The sequence below is a fragment of the Urocampus carinirostris genome, chromosome 1 (assembly GCF_059441175.1).
Source record: "Urocampus carinirostris isolate Australia breed hairy pipefish chromosome 1, RoL_Ucar_1.0, whole genome shotgun sequence".
Lineage (NCBI taxonomy): Eukaryota > Metazoa > Chordata > Actinopteri > Syngnathiformes > Syngnathidae > Urocampus > Urocampus carinirostris.
Window position 1 is genome coordinate 20,076,554 of NC_142349.1, and position 21,876 is coordinate 20,098,429.

The following is a 21,876-nucleotide window of genomic DNA, read 5'->3' on the forward strand; positions in this document are numbered from 1 at the left end:
TTTGTCACCGATTCTGTTCATAACTTTTATGGACAGAATTTCTAGGCGCAGCCTTGGCGGGGATGGATTCCGGTTTGGGGGCCTCAGCATTGCGTCACTGCTTTTTGCAGATGGCGTGGTGCTGTTGGCTTCCTCAGGCCGTGATCTTCAGCTCTCGCTGGAGCAATTTGCAGCCGAGTGTGAAGCGGCTGGGATGAGGATCAGCACCTCCAAGTCAGAGGCCATGGTTCTCAGTCGGAAAAGGGTGGTATGCTCCCTCCGGGCCGGGGAGGAGGTCTTGCCCCAAGTGAAGGAGTTCAAGTATCTTGGGGTCTTGTTCACGAGTGAGGGTAGGATGGAACGGGAGATCGACAGACGGGTCGGTGCAGCGTCTGCCGTCATTCGGACCCTGTACTGGTCCGTCGTGGTGAAGAGGGAGCTGAGCCGAAAGGCAAGGCTCTCGATCTACGTTCCTGCCCTCACCTATGGTCATGAACTTTGGGTCATGACCGAAAGAACACGATACCGGATACAAGTGGCTGAAATGAGTTTCCTCCGCAGGGTGGCTGGGTTCTCCCTTAGAGATAAGGTGAGAAGCTCAGTTATCTGGGAGGGACTCGGTGTAGAGCCACTGCTCCTCCGTGTTGAGAGGAGCCAGTTGAGGTGGCTCGGGCATCTAATAAGGATGCCTCCTGGACGCCTCCCTCGGGAGGTGTTCCGGGCATGCCCCACCGGCAGGAGGCCCCAAGGGCGACCCAGGACACGTTGGAGAGACTATGTCTCTCGGCTGGCTTGGGAACGCCTCGGGGTACCGTCGGATGAGCTGGAGGAGGTGGCTAGGGATAGGGACGTCTGGGCTTCCCTTTTAACGCTGCTGCCCCCGCGACCCGACCTCGGATAAGTGGAAGACAATGGATGGATGGATGGATGGATTTGCAAATATATTCTTTAAAAATCTAACAATATGATTTTTTTGTTTTGTGTTTCCACATACTGTCAATCATGGTTGAGGTTTACCCATGTTGAAAATTACTGGCCTGTGAAATATTTTCAAGTGGGAGAACTTGCGCAATTAGTGGTTGACTAAATACACTGTGTATGTACATTTTAAGATGTATTTGCATGTTTTACAAATGTTTAACGACAATCCCAAAATATATTATTGTTATTTCTTACCTGGAGTCAAATAAGACATCCCTGCTTGTGGGGTGATAAAAATAGGTCAAGAGGCGTAGAGACAGATGGTGGATTTGTTGACCTTCAAGAGAGCCCCTCAAAATAAAAAAATCAACTGTGGCTGATAGGAGATGGCATCAGATTAGCTTGTGATAGTTTGTGTGTGTTGGAAGCACACAAGATCCGAAGAGTGCTGACTGAAGGCTCACACACAGTCACAGAAGAGATTGAACGGCGTGATGCTGAATGGACTGTAATGTAATTCAGGGCCGGTTGCCGCAGGCCTGAAGAAGATGAGGAGGGGAAATGCGAGACGGTCTTTTTCACCCCTGTGTTTAACCTTCGAAGTGTTTTTGTTCATCACCTTCCCTTTTTTTGTTTGTGACCGTGTGAATCCGTTGATCAAGCGTGACACAATTTGAATGCTGCGAGGCACCAGTAATGCCCGATAATATGAAATGATCTTCACAGCACATTCAAGTGAAACAGGCAATTCCTTTTCGGCAAGTAATCACATTAAGTGAGAAATACATTTGGATTTGAGGCTTGGTTGTTGTTTAGCCACAGAGAAATGTTTTCTTGAAAATCTGGACGGTGCACGTGGTGAACATCCCATCTTTGATCCACCTGTTTGAGGCAGTCTTACCTTTACCCACTTCTCTCTTTCTTTCTTTGTAAATCCATAGAACCCTTTCCTATGTACTACATTTTCCTATAAGTCACATCTGAAGGATAAATTGCAATTTTGGGGGAAATTTATTTCATAAAGTCCAACACTATAAACATATACGACATCTTAAACGGCAGTTTTAAATAAAATAAAATGGTGAACAACAGGCTAAATAAGGTACATGATTGACATGCTTGGTAATGTCAGTAACAATGTAATTGATTATTGATCAAGAGTTTTTCAGATAACTCCAGCATATAGAACATACTTACCCAACTATCATCTTCACTCCAAATCACTAAATCCAATGAAATATGTATCCTCATTGTCATTTTTAACGGTAAACAACTCCCCAACTTGGGAGGTAGACGAAAAGCCGCTCCATCCTCCCGCCTCTACGTTGCTGTCAAAGTTGAAATTATCAACACAGGCCTAGAGCGCCCCATTTGGTTTAGTGTAAAAATAACATGTAAACTTATATACGGGTAATAAAAATGTAAAACTCAATGTTACAATATTCTGATAATAATTTCACAAATAAGTCTCACCGGAGTTTAAGTCGCACCCCCAGCCAAACTTAGGAAAAAAAATGCAACTTGTTGTCTGGAAAATACGCCAATCACTGGAACGCCACAGGATACGTGCGCATTGTTGACCCAAAACAGCAGGAGTAGCAGTACGAGTTTGAATGGAGGGAGAGAAGATTTGTATTTTGAGTTGCGTTTTGAGTCGCAATTAAAAAATATATATATATGCCCAGATGTTGTGAGTACAGGTGCACAAATCGCAATTTTAAGGAACAGCAGAGGAACCAGACTTTTTCGAAAGCACCGTAGGAGCCCGTGGCTGCAAGCCATTAAAATAACTGACTGGACTGCGGACATCATTAGGCATGCCCGTGTCTGCGCTGCCCATTTCATATCTGGTAAGTTATCATGGCAATTTGGTGTGGATTTACCTAAATGCCGAATTTCTTAGTAAGTGTAAGTAGGATAAGTGTCGAGGAATTGTAAGTATTTACTACCAATGCTACTACTGGTGCTAGTTTGTAGATCTTTCATAATAATTATTATAACAATATTATTGCCCTGCAACTGGCTGGCAACCGGTTCATGGTATCCCCTGCCCACAGCCCGAAGATAGCTAGGATAGGCTGCAGCACCCCCACGACCCTACTGAGGACAAGCAGTGCAGGTAATGGATGGATAGATAACAATAATATTAACATTGTTATTAATGTCTCTTTTGTATACTATTTATTTAATGGCAATAAAATATAATGTTAATAATACAAATTATTGATTGTCATTACCATTATTATTAACAACACTGACTATGTATTTATGGTGGGCGGACGCCAAGAGAGTCCATTCTTCTAAAGTTGGACTCATATGTAAACTAAGTTTAAGTGAATATGAACTGATCATCTGATCCACTATTTAACTTGGTGGCATAAAAAGCTATTTTACTTGTTAGGTATCCGATTTGGACCAGCGTTGCATATGAGACAAACAAGTGACACTCAAAAGCTCCTCAAAATGGCTCGACTATGTGTAAAGCCTCTTAAAAGAACATTAGTTGTGGACTTTAATCACTAAAATTATGTCGCTATCTTGCTTGATTGTTACATTATACAATGTTTTTCTGCCAACTGGCTGGTGCGAACTGACATGGATTCTGATGTTCTACCTCAACAATGCGCGTGTAGCTAGGCTACGTCACACTTGTTTACAAACACGGAAGGGGGTCTATTCAGTTGGTTCGTTCTTATGAATGTTTTAATACTTGGGTGCATATTAACGAAGTGAATATTGATAACATACTAAATGATTTTTAGCAGTAATAGAAGAGGTGTGTTCGGCTATGTGGTGAATCAACTAATCTAAAACTATGTCTATAACATTAATGGGTAAGATACCGTTTGAAAACTTCAGAATATCAACTTCTTGAAATCATTTTTTACCTTACATTGTTGTCCACTCAGGAAATAATTGGTCACAATTCATGTTTTGCAAAATGACTCAATGTCAGCTCACAGACATGACTGTTATTCTTGAAAAGTTTTTTTTTTTTCGGGGGGGATCTCTTTTAAAAAAATGTGAGTTTGATGGGGGCGGCAGTAACTCAGGAGGTAAAGCGCTTGTCTTGGGTTTGCAGGTTTGGTTCCCGGCCCCTCTGTGTTATATGTCGAAGTGTCCTTGGGCAAAACACTTGAATCTCTAATGCCCCCGATAAGCAATAAATTGCATTGCTGACGCTGCTATCGGTGTGTATGTGTAAATGGGTAAAGCGCTTTGGGAGGTCTGCATTGACTTGAAAAGCGCTATATAAAAGCAGACCATTTACATTTAGTTTTGGCCTGACACCTGTGATCTTCTTTTTTTAGCAAATTATATTTTTGGATATTTTTCTTACACTAAATGTAACAAATAAGTTGCTAAATAATCATAAATTTGTGTTTTCTACTATGATGAATTTGAATTAACTAAAATGTTATTGAACAACGAAATATTTGGATTGAAACCGAAAATGTTATTAAATCATCATCAATTTATCAGCACGCAATTTACAGGTTAATCCATTATAAAATTATTTTGCAATTGTTTTTGTTTATTACTGTAGTGCCTCCTGCCCGCCAAAATTTGAACACCGGGTGGAACAGAAAAATGAATTTGTCTGCAGCATAATATCATAATGCATGCATAATGTCTGTCCTGTCCTGTCCGGTATCGACCCCATCAGTCCGATATCTGCTCAGGTAGATGGTATCGATCCCGTCGGCCTCTTACTTCCTGTCATTCCACGCCAGACTGCTGCCTAACGTGCACTACTCCCCATTTCGCGTAAAATAAGACTTGTGTGAGAAACGTCACGCATTTGGGTCCTGATCCTGTTCCGGTTCATGACATAAACAATGGTTGTAATAGTTTCTATATGCATCTTTTTGACTGAGGAATATTTGAAGCGGCATTGGAACTATTCAACCAAACAATTTTCACCTGACCCAATCGGCAAACACATAGTAATCTTTCAAGCAATTAGTGTTTCTGGAACACTCTTAATCTTTCACATTGTTTGCCTTGTTCCTGCTCCATCACACAGTGTACCTATTTCATCATTCCAAGGCCACTATCTGTCAAATCCCAAATTGCCTTCATCATTTCCCAAGTTTTGTACTTAGTACTTTCTTCTTCTTATCTATACATTGTGGTGCATTAATATCAAGCATTGTTTCTGGTTGTCCCAAGCATTGACAAGCCCAAAGCACTGTCCTTACTGCTACACACTGCTGACATCAGCCACCCAGCTAAAAGTTGGGACCTTCACCACCGTTGGACCACCTCTCTGCTGGAAGAGTTCTTCAGACAGGTGAGTCCCAGGACGTTCAATGAGTTGGTCCAGTGAAGAAGAGATTCTACAACTCAGCTTACGTTTACATCATTGTTTTAAGTATTTTTGCATAAGTGGCAACATTTGCATAATATTGAACAAAAGTAATTTTACTTTTGTAGGTTTTTCCCTTGAAGTTGGTCCTTCTTTCACAAGCACCCCTTAATAACCGCAAGGAGACAAAGATAAACATGTAAAATAAGACGTAACGCACAGTTGTCACCCACAAAGCTTGTGCTTGTACTGATAGGGGATTTTTTGTTGTTGTTTTTTTTTTGAATCCTCAGCAGTGTTTTTACTTTTCTTGAATCTACTGACGCTGCTCAAATGGGTAATAAAGAAGAACAAAGGTACACTTTAATCAGTAATAAAAAGACTACAGTCCTTGCGTAATTGTGCAGCCAAAGTCGGAACTCGAGAAAACAAAAGGACTGCTCGTATATCATCACTGTCATGTGTAAAAGAACAAAAACAAAATAATTCCAAGAAGTTTTGTTTTTTTTCAGTTGATTTTTGGAATCAATGATTAATTAAAACATATTTAAAAAGTAATTGGCAAGTAAACACTCAAAATAATGGGATAAGACATTTTGAACTTGAACAAGGGGGAGAGGGAGAGATGCCTTCCGAAAGTAAGTCCAACCTGTTCTTAAGAGCTCTAGCCCCTTTCTTTTGATTACATCTCCTAGATTAGAAAACCAGATCGGCCTTAAAGGGTGTGTGTGTCAAAGAACAGATAAACAATTTTCCGAAAGTGACAATGATGTAAACAGTTCATCATAGTCATAACTAAGGATCACGCGATATAGGTTTTTAAGGGCCGATACTGATACATATTATCAGTATTAAGAGGAGGGCAATGATGTTTGGAGCCAATATTGTTCTCAGCTCAGGGATGCTGCTGGAAATGTGAATTTCCCTTCGGGGATGAATAAAGTATCTATCTATCTATCTATCTATCTATCTATCTATCTATCTATCTATCTATCTATCTATCTATCTATCTATCTATCTATCTATCTATCTATCTATCTATCTATCTATCTATCTATCTATCTATCTATCTATCTATCTATTCATTTGCTGTAAAAGCTTAAAAATTGGTGTAAATGTTTAATAATGCAAAAGGAAAAAAAGAATATTAGTTATGAATTAAAATACATCATTAATAGCTCCATGAAACCTCTTACAGTAAATAGATAAGAATTCCAACACAACTAACATGACTAATCTTTCGATTAAACCAAAGACTCGCAGTGAGGAAATGAAATTGAGATTACCACCCACTCTTGGAAAAGTACGTAAAAATAATCACGTTTTTTTTTTTTTTTTCTTACGATAAATAAAAATGTACAGCCAATACTAATTTGGGAGTGATTTTTGTTTTTGACGTGACAGTGCTAAGATATGTTTGTTTAAATTTAGCACATATTGCCACATACAAAGTGTTATTATCCCATCGATTCATTATAAAGTATTCATTAAAATATGACTGCTTGTCATGACTCTTGACACATGAACGACATCAGACTGAATCACTTGACATCTGCAATTTCCATTTCAGTTTAACAGAATTTTGAGCATTTTGTATTTTTGCACAAAACTAAAGATAATGATTTTCTTTGCAGTGTTTTCTATTCTCGTTTTTCTGAAAACGTTATGAAGTGCATTTCAGTGTGCTGCCTCTCTTCCCTCTGCCAATAGAATAAGAAAGGATCATAGCCATAGAGGTTAAATGAAGTGTCCAAAAAACCTTAACAAAGCTCAGTCATGCACTTTGATGCATTATTGAACGCTCTTGTAGTCAATACACCTCCTTTTGTAATCGCGGTTGCTATCACGAGGCTTCCTTGCCTGGAGGAGATGTGCTTTGTTAATAAACATCTCTACTGACTCCCACCTCTCTACATCTTGCACATTCGAAAAAGGAAACATGCTCGTTCCCCAAAGGCGCTCTTCGGGCTGAGGGTTACCAAGCCTGTTGCAAGCGAGCGCCTTGTTTTTCACCAGTTTTTCTTTCCCAGGGGGACAAAGAAGCGGAGCTCGGCCTTTCCTTCTCGCCGCTCTGCGACCGAAAGTCAACAATGGTGGCGCAGTCCCAGATCGGTGAGTCGGATGAGCGTTTGTGTACCTGATGAAAGAGACCTTGACACAGTGCGATGCTTTTGAGTCCAAACGAGGGTGTGCGAAAAGAAACTCGAAGTAGGACACGCTCTACTGACACCAATTAATCCCCAGTGCATGTCTTCTAATTGAACTAATGAATGCCCTAATTCCAATAAAATGACTGCTGGTTATGAAACCAATGTTTTATATTACCTGAAACCGTGACATAGTAATACCTCGTTTTTTGCTGAGTAAGAATCTTTATGTATTTAATTGATTAGTTAATTCTTTATCTATTACCAAACAGAGCTGGCTTAAGGGGCCGGTCACACAGCCGTTTGCGGCTGAATCACGGCTAAAATTTTGCGTTTTTTTTTTTGCCCGTGGTTGCCCGGGATGGAAAATGCGCAAAATTGGCCAACCCGCTGTTCATCGGTGGTATGCCCGCAAAACAGACGCCGGCGACTGTTCCGCTTCCTCATCGCGTCATTTCTGCGTCATTTTCTCGTGTGGACCACGGGTATAAAAGCTCCCGAGCCGGTGTTGTGCCCAAATCCGACTCCGTTATTGTTATATCTTCTTTATTCAGTATCCATTATCGATCAGTTCATAATACGCTGCAAAGCTTAGGAGCCGGGACTCTTACTCTCAGCCAAAGGGCCAAGCTAAGGTCCTAGCATTAAAGCCTTGCTGCGACCATTGAGAATGCACCGAAAGATTTATTCGAAATGAAGAGAAACTACGCTGACGGTGATCCATGTTCACCCCCTTGACGTCTCGAGCACAACTGACGTGTGCTCGGCATTTGCGCTGTTTATACGCGGAGAAAGGCGTTTGACTGTCACACGCGTAACACGCTAATTTCACGTAATAACACCGCGATACAGGCGCAGAACATGCTATTACCATGCTCCACCCACGATTACCCGCTGAAATTTCCCGTCCTACCCATGTGTAACCACGCCCTGGCCGCGGCCAGAGCACGTCGTTCCTCGTCATTTCCGCGTCATTACCTCGTGTTGACCACGTGTGCGGCACGCGGTTTAACACGTGCTTAAACTTTTGAGCAGCTCAAAAGTTTTGAGAGCGGCCAACCACGTGAAAATTTCCGACCGCGATTAAAGCACTGCTCTATCTCGTCTATATTGCGGTCTCAAAACGTCCAACAGCGCCCAACAGCATCTGCTTCACGGCCAGAAATTTCTGGCCGTGGTTCAGCCTCAATACGCTCGTGAGAGGCTAAGTACCCGCGCTCCGAAGAAATGAGCAGCGCCAAACATTATCGCGCTGCCACCCGCGCGCGAATTTCCGACCTCGTGTTAAGCACCGCTGTATCTCGTCTGAATGGCGATCTCAATGCGTCCAATAGCGTCCGCCTCAAAGGCAGAAATTTCTGGCCGTGATTCAGCCGCAAATGTCTGTGTGACCGGCCCCTAAGGCATAAGCAAGCTAAGCGGCTGCTTAGGGCCATGCAACCACTAGGGGCCCCCAAGAGTGATTAACTTTTTTTTTGTGAGAACATTGTCGTCATTGTCACTTTGTGTGTCCATTTAAAAATGCTTCTACAGAAATACATCAAAAATACTACTCGATAACTACAATACTCAATGTTATATCTATTTCTTAGAAACAGGGACCTCATATTATTTTGCTTTCATTCTGAAAAAACAAAATAGTATAGAATTACTACAAAAACTACTACAGTAATAATATATAGCAAAATGGCACCACAGAATTATTTACTCCAAAATTACCACAAAAAGACTAGACAACTACATTATTAATACAAAAATACTAAAGAAATATCACAAAAATAGTACTGTGTACATACTACAAAAAATACAATAATACTACTAAAATACTGCTTTGGAAATACATCAATTATACTACTCAAATACTAAAAACATACCAATACATAATACTATCATATAAAAAATGACTAGAGAAATATTACTACAAAAGTACTACTAAAAGAGGATTACAACAGAAATACTGCTAATTAGACCTATAGCAATACAACAAAAATTCTCCCATGGAAATATCACAGAAATACTACAAAAATAAAACTACAGTAACACTCTGCTACAAAAATCCTACAAAAATACGAGAGGTATACAACAAACATTCTAATATGAAAATACTACAAAATACAACCGAGAAATACTAAAAAAGAACAATACTACAGAAACAATTTTAAAACTACTGTAATAATGCAAAAATACTACAAAAATACTACAGATATAAAACAAAAAAATCTATGTTCCAAATACAACAAAAGTAATACAGAATTACTAAAAGAAATACCACTATGGAAATACTGCATACAATTGCTTTAGAAATACTACAAAAATATGCAAAAATAAAACTACAGTAACACTACAAAAAATTAAAGAACTTTAATAAAAATCTCACGTCAGAAATACTAAAAAAAAAAAAATACAGTATTACTTCAAAACTAAATAACAAATGAAGAGTCTTTGGTTACGTAACAGGTGGTGTATGTGTGGTCCAGGAAGAGTAAGGGCAGGGGTTGCGGGAGGAGTGACGGCACACAAAGACTGTTGTCATATGTAAGCACGTACTGTACATTTAAAATTGAAAATTAAAAACTGTTTCCCCAAGCCGTCCCTTATAATGCATGTCTTCTTCTTGTTATACCCAAAAATGATGCCCCTGCTGTGAATGCTCCCTGAAGTTATAGGTCTTCATTGATCAACAGCACCTTCTTGGAGATGATGCTTTTTTTGACTGTATCACTCGCTCGCCCCTTGTCGCGTAATCAAAGTAACAAAAGTCTGTTTAGTTTGCCGAGAAAAGTGGTGCACAATTTTCAAAGAACAGTCACGCCCCGGGTTGAGTTTATACCCATGCTGAATTATTTCTAATTCAAAAGCATACAAATAGTAGATGTTGACCGGTCGCACTGCTTAGCTAAATCAAAATTCTTGTGTTTCGAGCAGCTCGGATATTGGTATATGACTCTATTACCATATTATTGGATACTATCACCGATACAAAACGTATTCCATTTGCTAATGTCCATATAGAAAAACTCCCATGTGAATGCTCCTCGCAGGCTTCATCGACTTCATCGTGGTGCCCACCTTCACCGTGCTGAGCGACATGATGGAGCGCATCATCACACCGCTCATCGAGGATGCCTCGCATTCTGGTCTTGCAGGGTTCAGACGTTCCAGGTGTGCTAAACTAGAAGAAGTTGAAACCTTTAGTTCCAAGTGATTCAATTTACAATGTGCACAGCTGCTGGTTACGTTTGATATTTGAACATTTTTGAGGACAACACTAGTATTTATCTGGTTGTGGTTTGACATATGAGGGATTCAAATCAAAATGGAAGGGCCATTTGGCTCCATTCAGAGCTGGAATCAGGTGCTTGAAAATCTTGAAAATGCTTGAATTTTACTGATGTGTTTTCAAGTATTGAAACATCCTTGAATTTGGGGTGAAGTGCTTGTTGCCGTGTTTCACTACATGTCTGCTAAAAAACAATGCTGACACTTACTGTTGGCTTCGCTTTGCTATTTGCCACAATGACACATGGAAGCTGACGTTAGTTTGTATGGTATTGTCGTATGAGACTTCATCACCCCCTACGGGTCGTGCCCAAGAGGAAGGTGCATGCTACACCTGAACAGGTCACTATAAAATGTGTATTAGTGCAAGGATTATGTATAAATTATAGACATTTAAAATTGAAGGTAGCGTTTCCCAGTGGTAAATTGTAATGGGAAGAACTTCCCGCAACTGAAAATGTAAGTTACATATTACCTTAATTTTACCAAAAACTAATATGAGGAGATATTGGTCTCAAAAATATTTACACACGTATTGTTCAAATCCACAAATATATTCACAATTTACTCAAGATATAAAGCTAATTTGTCTTGATAAATCCCCACGCTTGATTAATAATTATGTATGGAAATCACATACATATTTGTGGATATGCAAAATACGTGTCTCACACTGGACTTCTTCTTTTAATGGTACTGGAGAAATTGGAAAAATTGCCTACAGAAGTCCTTTAATAGTGCTTGGACTTGCCCATGAAAAAGGGGTAAGTCCCCTGTTTAATAAACTTGTGTTCTTTTTGTATTTGCTTATGTTTTTATTCTAAAGATATTTCTCTGATATACATATTAGAAATACCATCAAAGACTTGGCTAAAAATAATAATAAATAGACTGCATTGTTTTATTATCGTTAAAAAATGGCTAACAGTTAAAAGCAAAAAATCAAATTTTGCTTAAATAAGCTAAAAAGAACCATCATTATGTGCTATTATATTACAGTATTTTGATACCTTATTAAACGAGAAAGATTTACTGGTCTGAGTTGAACCGAGCAACCCAAAAAGAGTTGGATTGAACTTATCTGTACATAAAAGCACAAAGCATTGACCTCTGGGGGCGTCATCTTAGAATGCAAACAATAACTATTCCAATCCAGTTCACGGTTCACGTATCTCTCAACCACTGCGGCCGTAGGGTTACCAATTCCTGTGGTGTGTCTTACGCAAGTGCAGCCTGGCGGTGCCCATCCCTTTCCAGGCGGTTTTCTAGTAGGGGTATACTCCCCCTTACCTGAAACAGGTAGTACTCGTTTCCATGGATACCAGTAGCCAGAGAAGTCTACTGATCTGACTCCGATACAGCACTTTCATCATCCTTCACTGTAAAGGTCCCAACCCGCTCTTCAGAGATCAGCTGGACTTCAGAATTGACAGGGTGTTAAAATAGTGATACTAAATCCTGAATCACTGCGGGAGAACATTTTTGTTTTGTAATTTTAAGTATCACATCGTACAATACGCGTTCAACCACTTATGTATTGACACCAAATCCCTATCTAATATCGTATCATCTCAATATATTTTATATTCTGTATGTCGACTATGGTGGCAGCACGGCGGCGCAGTGGTTAGCGCGTGTGCGGCACAGTTCTGAGGTCATGAGATTGAACCTCCTTTCTGGAGTTTGCATGTTCTCCCTGTGCTTGCGTTGGTTTCCTCAGGGTACTCCGGTTTCTTCCCACACTCCAAAAACATGCAAATCAGGTTAATTGACATGTCCAAATCGTCACTAGGTGTGTATGAGCAAGCGAATTGTCTGTCCCTGTGTGTCCTGCGACTGGCTGGCAACCAGTTCGGGGTGTCCCCTGCCCACTGCGCGAAGATAGCTGGGATGGGCTCCAGCACCCCTGCGAGCCTACTGAGGATAAGCGGTGCAGATAATGGATGGATGGTTTGATGTTGACTAGGTCGACTTCACTAGAAGACGTTCCGCAACATTAAATTGGAGTGAGCCTTATGTAAGCAGTTGTTTTTTTTTTTTGTTTTTAGTTGTTTTTTTAGAAAAACGTCTTAAGCTATTATGCAAAGTCCATTAAAATCCATATCAGGGTAACTTCATTGTTTCATCTAGAGTCTGCATTATGTTACATACTATATATTAGAGCATATTTCTAAAATGCAACATACAGAACAGGGGTGGTGAACAAGTTTGACACAAAGAGCCGACATTTTAACTCTGAGAGTCAAAGAGCCACACCACGCACTGATCTGCCGCACTGATCACACACAAACACACACAATAAAAAACATATTATTTCCCATAACACACTCCTCTCCGTACAATACAACAAGTATTGTTCTTGTGTTGATTTCAAGAAAAGTATCCACCCTCAATACACACAAAAAAAACTAAACATGAAACAAGGGAAAGAGCCACAGTATATAGAAAATATGATGAGGCAAAGAGCCGCATTCTTATTGGCCAAGAGCCGCATGCGGCTCTAGAGCCGCGTGTTCACCACCCCTGATATAGAATCAACCCACAAATTATATTTAACTGCATGGCTATTTTTTTTTTTTATGAAAATAGCCTCATTTTCAACAACAGACTGCATGACTTAATTATATTTCTAAATTTTGTGGTGCGGTTAAATGACTTCAATTCCTTTGTTAAGTTTGATCAGTTTTGCTAATCAAAACAAAAGATATAACCGCTAACTAAGACCCAGTGCGCCCCAGCCCCCCCACCTCCTTCTCCCCTTCAACAAAATCTATCCTATTGACTAACTACTATCCATAGAGCTAATGAAAAAGTTTTATCTGTAAACTGTGCAATAAGCCTCCCTAAAGCCTGGGCATCAATACTGTATGCTTATCAGCAGCTGCCATTAGCAGGGAACACTCGGGGGTCTAACTGACCATAAATATCCCGGGTCCTAGGGCTTCTCTGCTCACCTGATGTGCCGAAGCACGTCAGACGTCTTCATCTTCCATCATGCTCCGTATTGCCGCTTTCCGTTATCAGACAGCCCTTATCGCTCAGACGGACACATCCAGTCCAAAGTGAATCATCTCCACTTGCGGCGGATGGATTGCTTTTGCCTCGCACGTCTTTACACAAGCCCCGAAGATTGAACAGCTCTGACTTCAGTGACGTCCTGTCTTCTCTAATCCCATCATAGAGCTGTCGCATGAATGACGGGGTGCTGCTTTGACTCATCTATTCCATCAATGTTGGCTAAAGCTGGCCAAAGACATTTAATCTCATTGCAAGTTAATGAGAAATTATCCATTTTGGGCAGGATACGAGACTTTATTCAAACAAATTGACCTAGTGTGGTTCTCTTCACAGATTTTGCTGTGATAATTTTTCTACATGAACTCATACTGCAGAGCATGAGGAAATGGAGGGATTGCAAAGCAGGCACAGCTTTTCCTAAAAACACAACTTCCTGTTCCTTCATCACTTCTTTATGAAAGCACAGAATGGATTTTGGGTCTGTTCAGCCAAAATACTCTGGTTTTATTGTGACGATCGGGTGATCTGTCTGAGGCAGAATCCCGCTTTGGTTTATGGTATAATAAGAGAACCCAGAAATCTCGTGCTTTGTTATGTTGTCAATTATTTTTTACCTCCTTTCATTTGAAGAACAAAGTTATACTCAAATCCAGACACTACAAGGTTAAATTCAGGGTTCGTACATGTGATTGTAACCCTTGAAAAAACTTTGATTTCAGAGTTTTCAAGGGTTGAAAATTGCTTGAATTTTAGGTGAATGCTCGAAATTGTTACCATATTTCTCATCAAATCTGCTTAAATACGACACCAACACTGCTTTCTGGTGGCCTTTCATTGCCTTTGCATGTTTCCCTTGACATTAACGACAGCTTATATTAGTTTGTATGGTGTTGTCTTATGAAGTGCAATCGCCCTCTGAGGGCGTGCCCAAGAAGACAGGTGCCTACTACACCTGAACAGGGCACTATGAAATTTATATCTGTGCAAGCATTACGTATTAGTTGTTAGTTATGGACATTATGCAAAAAATTAAGGTAGCATTTCCCAGTAGTAAATTGTGATGTACAAGTATTGTTCAGTTCGTCAAATATATTTGTGATTTACTCAAGGTCTAAAATGATATGTAACTATAAATGCACATGCAAGATTAAAAACTACATATGTAAATTGCAGATATATTTGTGGCTCTGCAAAAGACATGAGTCACACCGGATTTCTTCTTTAATCATACTGGATACATTGCCTAAAACGTCCTTAAAAAGTGCTTGAATTTGGCCTTGAAAAAAGGTGCACGAAGCCTGCACTTTCTTTCTATTTGTTAGGAACAACCCATTTTTGCCGACTTCTGGCATTTTGCTTTAAACTAGTCTATGTTGTCTTTGCACACAGTCTGAACAGTATCAGCTCGGAGGAGGCCAAAAGGCACAGCGTAAAGAGTATTGCCTCCGACAGCTGTTCGTCAGGCCAGAGCCCCCTGCTGGCCGTCGACATGAAGAACTTCAAGGCGCTATGGAATGAGGAGGTCTACCAGAACAGGGAGCGCTGGAAAGCGCAAGCTGCCAAAGGTGTGAACCCTCTTTTTCTGTAAGAAAAATTAAGAAAAGCTCATTCTAATGGAAACCCAGGAATAAATGTTTGGTGCTTTAAGATCTGTTTTTGTGATACTTGCGTTTTTACCAACACATGTGAGGTCAATTTTGTTAGTGTATGGCACATGTGTCACTGTCAAGACCCTCGCACATAATTTTATGTGGCCCATGAGACACTGCTGAGAGAAGTACAAGAGAAAAATGAGTCCGTCACTTACAATTTTAAATATGTTCACTGAACGTCGCCAAGCACCACTTCCATATATGCATTTGCTGACTGCTATTAATCAACCAGAGAACGTTTAGAAATCCCATGAACTGGTTGCCAGCCAGATGCAGGGCACACTGAGACAGACAACTGACTGACTCACTCACACCTAGGAACAATTTGGACCGTCAGGTAACCTGAAATGCGTGTTTTTTGGAATGTGGGAGGAAACCTGAGTCCCTCAGAATTGTGCAGTAGATGCGCTAACCGCCAGTTTGATTTTTGTTGTTTTTAATTTTCACACTCCAGACTGGATTTTAAAACAAACAAATTTGAATATACAGGGTAGTTAAAAATAGAGATCTTTGAGAATTGAGAATTATTACAGGAAGTATTTGTATTTCCCTGTATGAATTCACTATCTGATGATTTGTGTGTAAAAAGAAAGACAAATAGTAATCTGCTGGAGATTGTTACCCAGGATATGCTTCAGTGTGTTTGGCAGGAGCTGGTTTACTGACTTGACGTATGCCGTGTATATGTGTATGTGAAATTGTTCACGTAATTCACATGCTTTTGAATTACTCGTTCAGATTTGAAGAATAAATATAATCATGTTCAACATTAATACTTTTTTATTTAATTTGCCCCAATCATGTACTCTCTGTAATACTTACATCTTAAAGGATATCCATTTTTCAAACACCCCTTATATTTATTAAATAGTTTTGATTGAGTATATTATTTAATATTACTATTTATCTATTATATAATGGATCAAATAGTAACCCTGGTCAATTTGTTTTAGTAAAAATACTTCATACAGTCTACTTTTACCAATTTTGTATTTATTTTTTTTCATGTCCTATAATTTTCATATTGCAGTACCCATAACGATTTGTTCTGAGGAAGAAGGCACTCATAGAGCAGCCAATTTCTCCTGCTTGGTTTCCTCATTTTGGGTTATCTGCCAATTCCTTTTAAAATCTCATCTCCCTTCTCAATGGTCTGAGGTTTGCCGGGTTTTCTGATGAAATAACTAATAGAACTTCATTTTCCCATGAAGCAAATGTTTGACTGCATGGTTTGTTTGGATCAATGTTTATATATAACTCAAGGTTAGAAAGGGTGGTACGGTAATTGTCTGATTAGCACATCTAGCTCACAGTTCAGAGGTCCTGGGTTCCTCCCTGTGTGGAGTTTACATGTTTTCCCAGTGTCTTTTCGGAGCACTCCGGTTTTGTCCCACATCCAAAAACATGCATGGCATGCCGATTAGCGAGTCAAAATTATTCTTAGGAATGAGTTTGTGAATAAGGGAGAGGTTTTCTATCTTAATGTCCCCTACGATTGGCATCTCACTGCCCAAAATCAGCTGTGATTAGTTACAGCACCCCCGCGTGCCTCGTGGGGATAAGCGGACGGGAAATGAACAATGAAATTACATTTCAGTTTCAGGAAAAGCTGTATTGTTTCCGTCTGAGTGTGCGACAACGGACAAGGTCTACACACAGCGGAAGCCTCAAGGTGTATGAGAACTTGTCCAAACAGTCTACATGCCTTTTGGAAATGAGGGTGTTGTTCAAACTTATCGTCTTGGGGGGGATATTAAAGAAAGGACTCCACTAAGATTGGGTACCAGATTTGTGGCAATTGTCAAGTCTAAAATTGTCGCTGGAAATATCTGTGTGAGTGAGAGAACGGTTGTCTGCCTCAACGTGCCCTGCAATTGGCAATCCCCTGCCCACTGCCCGAAGTTAGCTGAGATGGGCTACAGCACCCCCACATCATTTGTAAGGATTAGCGGCTGGGAAATAAATGTTGAAATGAAGTTTCAGCTACAAGAAAAGCGTTCTTGTTTCTGTCCGAGCATGCAAAAGCAGACGGAGTTTACGCACATCAAAAGCCTCAACGGTGCATATGAATTCGTCCAACTAGCTGTTTGGAAGAGGGGGAAGTGTTCGACTATAGCCCCCTTGGGGAGGATCTTAAGGAGGGGACTCCACTACTATAGGGTATCAGATCTGTTGTTTATAAAAATGTATACTAAAACGATGTGTGGATACTGAACTAAAAAAAAAAAAAATTGCGTAATGTCCAGTTGGTCTCAGAGCTAGTCGCGTGGGCCACGGTGTGCAAGGCCTAGCATAATTAAATCAGTTACATCTAGTCATAACTCACTGCAATGTTACTAGGCTAACATCACAGTGTGCTGAGACGTGGTTTTGGCCACAGAAGCCCGTGAAAAAAAAAAAGGCTCCTCATCACAACACGTACTGTACTAAACTCTTGCAATGTCTATTCAAGGAACTCCCTCCAGTCTGTCTCTCTCTCTCTGTCAAAGTACTGTGGTAGATTAGAAATACTGCTGCTGTGGTTTACGGTCCAATTTTCATCCGTCAGGATGACGGAAATCAAGTAAAATGGGCTCGGACTGGGTTGGGCTTTAATACCCGTGGGCCTGGGTCGGGTCAGGCTGGATCTTTTAGGCCATGTCTTACCTCTAGTATGGGTGAATGGTTGTCTGTCTTAATATGAGTGTGCCCTGCCCACTGCCTTAAGTCAGCTGAAATTGGCTCCAGCACCCCAGTGACGCTTGTGAGGTTAGGCGATTTGAAAATGAACGTTTTCGTGTGAAGGTTTGAATTGTGTTATTTAACAAATATTGAGATTGGAATGTCTTAACTGAGCCCAAAGGGTAGGAAATGTTCATAGTTAACAAAAGCCAATGTATGTGACATCAGAAGCAGAGGAACGAGCAAAAAGGGAGGCAGAAGAGTGTGCTCAGCAGGAAGACGCCATGGAGCCTCAGGAAGACGGTGCAGACTCAGCTGAGCTCAAAAACAGCCAGGATAAAACAGGGGACCAGATGGCCGAGTCAAAGCTTGACACTGACGTTGCGGCGGCGGCGACGTTCGGGGACACCGCACATAAGAGTCCCTCCATGCAGAACGGTACAATTGTCTGTCTCTAGGCTGGGTGAAGCAGCAAGTGGCAATGAGCAAACTACATACCTGTCAACTTAAACGTTTTTCCCATATTTTATATCTTTTTTGATCAATTGGAATCTTGTACGAATATGTCCTGCTTATTTCGGCTCTAATCCGGAATGTCTTGGTCACTGGTAGCACATGACACATCATTGAAGAAAAACTAAATTTGAATCCCAGTTGGGTCAAAATTCAAAGCCAGTAAGGACCACTAGGCAAGAACCCCCATGACATGCCTGCTGAGAGAGATGGGCGCCGCCTAGCTATACTTGCCCTAATCACACCACAGGAAATGGTGGCCTGGCGACGCCGAATGGTTAAGGGGTCCTATCCATCTACCTACCGACTGACCGACCGACCGGCCTCTGTCCTTCCTTCCTACCCACCTACCTACCGACCTCTGTCCTTCCTACCTACCTACCTACCGACCTCTGTCCTTCCTTCCTACATACCAACCTACCGACCTGTGTCCTTCCTTACTAACTACCAACTTACCGACCTCTGTCCAACCAATCGACCAACCTACCTATCTAGTGGATGAGCAGATTCTATTCTTTGTTTGCATAAACTCAGGTTAAAATGAAACTAGCCTGCATTATTTGAATGTTGATGAGAGGCTGAAATCACTAATAACAACCAAATGGTTCACCATTTGAAATGACAACCTACTACCATGTTTTAGGGAGAAATATTGATGTGCTAATAGTGTATAACTGATTTTGGGATTAAAAGGTAGAGCAGCACAGCCAGACAGATTACGGGTAAAATTATTAATAAAGCACAAGGCCACTTAAATCTATATATCCATCTGTCTATTTCATGTCTTGTTTCTTAATATTGTTTCTATTAAATGTTTTATTAATGGATCTCTTGATGTTTTCAGGAGAATTGTCTCAATATGCTGACTTTCCAGGGACTGAAGAGACCAAAAACACAGCAAGTGATGGTGAGTGGACAGATCAGACCCTAAACCAGGGGTCGGCAACCTATAATGTTGAAGGAGCCATATTGGACCCAAATAACAAATTTGTCTGGAGCCACAAAGAAATTAAAGTCTTATATAAGCCTCTAATGAATGCAAAGCATGCTGAATGTATTTATGTTTGCTAAATTACTAAATGCTGATTTTGAGGATTAAAAAAAAAAAAACCTTGCCCCAGCATGCATTTAGTAAAATTACAAATAGTAATAGTAGTAGTAATTAAATGGAAGCCTTTTGAAAAATAAATGAAATCAAAGTAATACAGTTCAGTTTGATCTTTGCAAATGTTACTTTTAAGTCCGTGCGTGGTTAAAACGCAACAGAATTCTTTTATCTCTCTCTCTCTCACTCTCTCTCACTCTTTTGATGCTAAACCAACACACCCCTCTTTGGGCCAGAGCAACAAAACATAAACAACACCCCTAATTCTCATTCCAAATAGATACTGGCCAAAATCAGAAATCACTTTATAAAAAAAAAAAAAACTTTTTAAAAAAAGTAGCTATTACAGTAAAGTCTTACCTGTTTAACATGACTTCTGTGTTGGAATAAGGAGTGTAACAATACATTATGCCTCCTTAAAAAGGGGAGGAGCCTGCTGAGCATTAATGTGGCTATGAAGTTGAAATGTAATATTTATTTTACTCATTTTTTACAGCATTGGACATTAGAAAGTAAAATGAACATTCGAAATGGTTTGTCATGGTTCTACTACAGAAATTAAAATACATTTCCCTCACCCATCTTTTTCAATTTTGGTTAAGCTCCAGGAAGCCACTCTGCTGCACCAAAGAGGCGCATGCGTCTCCTGAGCCCCGGGTTGCCGACCCCCACCCTAACCTAATACAGTGTTTTCCATAAATAGGAATATTCTGGCGGTCCACTAGTGTTAAAAATGGCCCTGCCAGAGTCTTTTAAACTTGTATTATTAAAAAAATATGATAATTTTCTTAAATATATATAATTTTGAAGTTGATCCAAATACTTTTAGATGATCGCAAACGCCATGGTCTCTATTATGCTATGTATCTCTGTCAGTCAGCCCTTCCCCCATGCTAAAGCGCACACTTTCACTGACACATGCTGCACTCTCGCTAGAACTGCTGCATTTATTATGTCATATCATGTGATAAAGACATGGATAATGTGATACAAGCACTACAGGGAGTGCAGAATTATTAGGCAAATGAGTATTTTGACCACATCATCCTCTTTATGCATGTTGTCTTACTCTAAGCTGTTTAGGCTCGAAAGCCTACTACCAATTAAGCATATCAGGTGATGTGCATCTCTGTAATGAGAAGGGGTGTGGTCTAATGACATCAACACCCTATATCAGGTGTGCATAATTATTAGGCAACTTCCTTTCCTTTGGCAAAATGGGTCAGAAGAGGGACTTGACAGGCTCTGAAAAGTCAAAAATAGTGAGATATCATGCAGAGGGATGCAGCACTCTTAAAATTGCCAAGCTTCTGAAGCGTGATCATCGAACAATCAAGCGTTACATTCAAAATAGTCAACAGGGTCGCAAGAAGCGTGTAGAAAAACCAAGGCGCAAAATAACTGCCCGTGAACTGAGAAAAGTCAAGCGTACAACTGCCAAGATGCCACTTGCCACCAGTTTTGCCATATTTCAGAGCTGCAACATCACTGGAGTGCCCAAAAGCACAAGGTGTGCAATACTCAGAGACATGGCCAAGGTAAGAAAGGCTGAAAAACGACCACCACTGAACAAGACACACAAGCTAAAACGTCAAGACTGGGCCAAGAAAAATCTCAAGACGGATTTTTCTAAGGTTTTATGGACTGATGAAATGAGAGTGAGTCTTGATGGGCCAGATGGATGGGCCCGTGGCTGGATCGGTAAAGGGCAGAGAGCTCCAGTCCGCCTCAGACGCCAGCAAGGTGGAGGTAGGGTACTGGTATGGGCTGGTATCATCAAAGATGAGCTTGTGGGGCCTTTTCGGGTTGAGGATGGACTCAAGCTCAACTCCCAGTCCTACTGCCAGTTTCTGGAAGACACCTTCTTCAAGCAGTGGTACAGGAAGAAGTCCGCATCCTTCAAGAAAAACATGATTTTCATGCAGGACAACGCTCCATCACACGCATCCAAGTACTCCACAGCGTGGCTGGCAAGAAAGGGTCTAAAAGAAGAAAAACTAATGACATGTCCTCCTTGTTCACCTGATCTGAACCCCATAGAGAACCTGTGGTCCCTCATCAAACGTGAGATTTACAAGGAGGGAAAACAGTACACCTCTCTGAACAGTGTCTGGGAGGCTGTGGTTGCTGCTGCACGCAATGTTGATCGTGAACAGATCAAAGCACTGACAGAATCCATGGATGGCAGGCTTTTGAGTGTCCTTGCAAAGAAAGGTGGCTATATTGGTCACTGATTTGTTTTTGTTTTGTTTTTGAATGTCAGAAATGTATATTTGTGAATGTTGAGCTGTT

General features: G+C 40.6%; 1 protein-coding gene across 3 annotated transcripts in view; it reads left to right on the top strand.

Moving 5' to 3' along the window:
• The window catches only part of pde1cb (phosphodiesterase 1C, calmodulin-dependent b), a 173,183-nt gene that overhangs the window by 143,564 nt on the left and 7,743 nt on the right, over nucleotides 1-21,876 (top strand). For all 3 annotated transcript variants that reach the window (XM_088329611.1, XM_088329612.1, XM_088329613.1), the window contains 6 exons: nucleotides 5,074-5,194; nucleotides 7,240-7,321; nucleotides 10,398-10,518; nucleotides 15,043-15,218; nucleotides 18,195-18,404; nucleotides 19,324-19,386. In XM_088329611.1, the coding sequence (XP_088185737.1) occupies nucleotides 5,074-5,194; nucleotides 7,240-7,321; nucleotides 10,398-10,518; nucleotides 15,043-15,218; nucleotides 18,195-18,404; nucleotides 19,324-19,386 (773 nt within the window). The remainder of the gene's footprint in view (nucleotides 1-5,073; nucleotides 5,195-7,239; nucleotides 7,322-10,397; nucleotides 10,519-15,042; nucleotides 15,219-18,194; nucleotides 18,405-19,323; nucleotides 19,387-21,876) is intronic.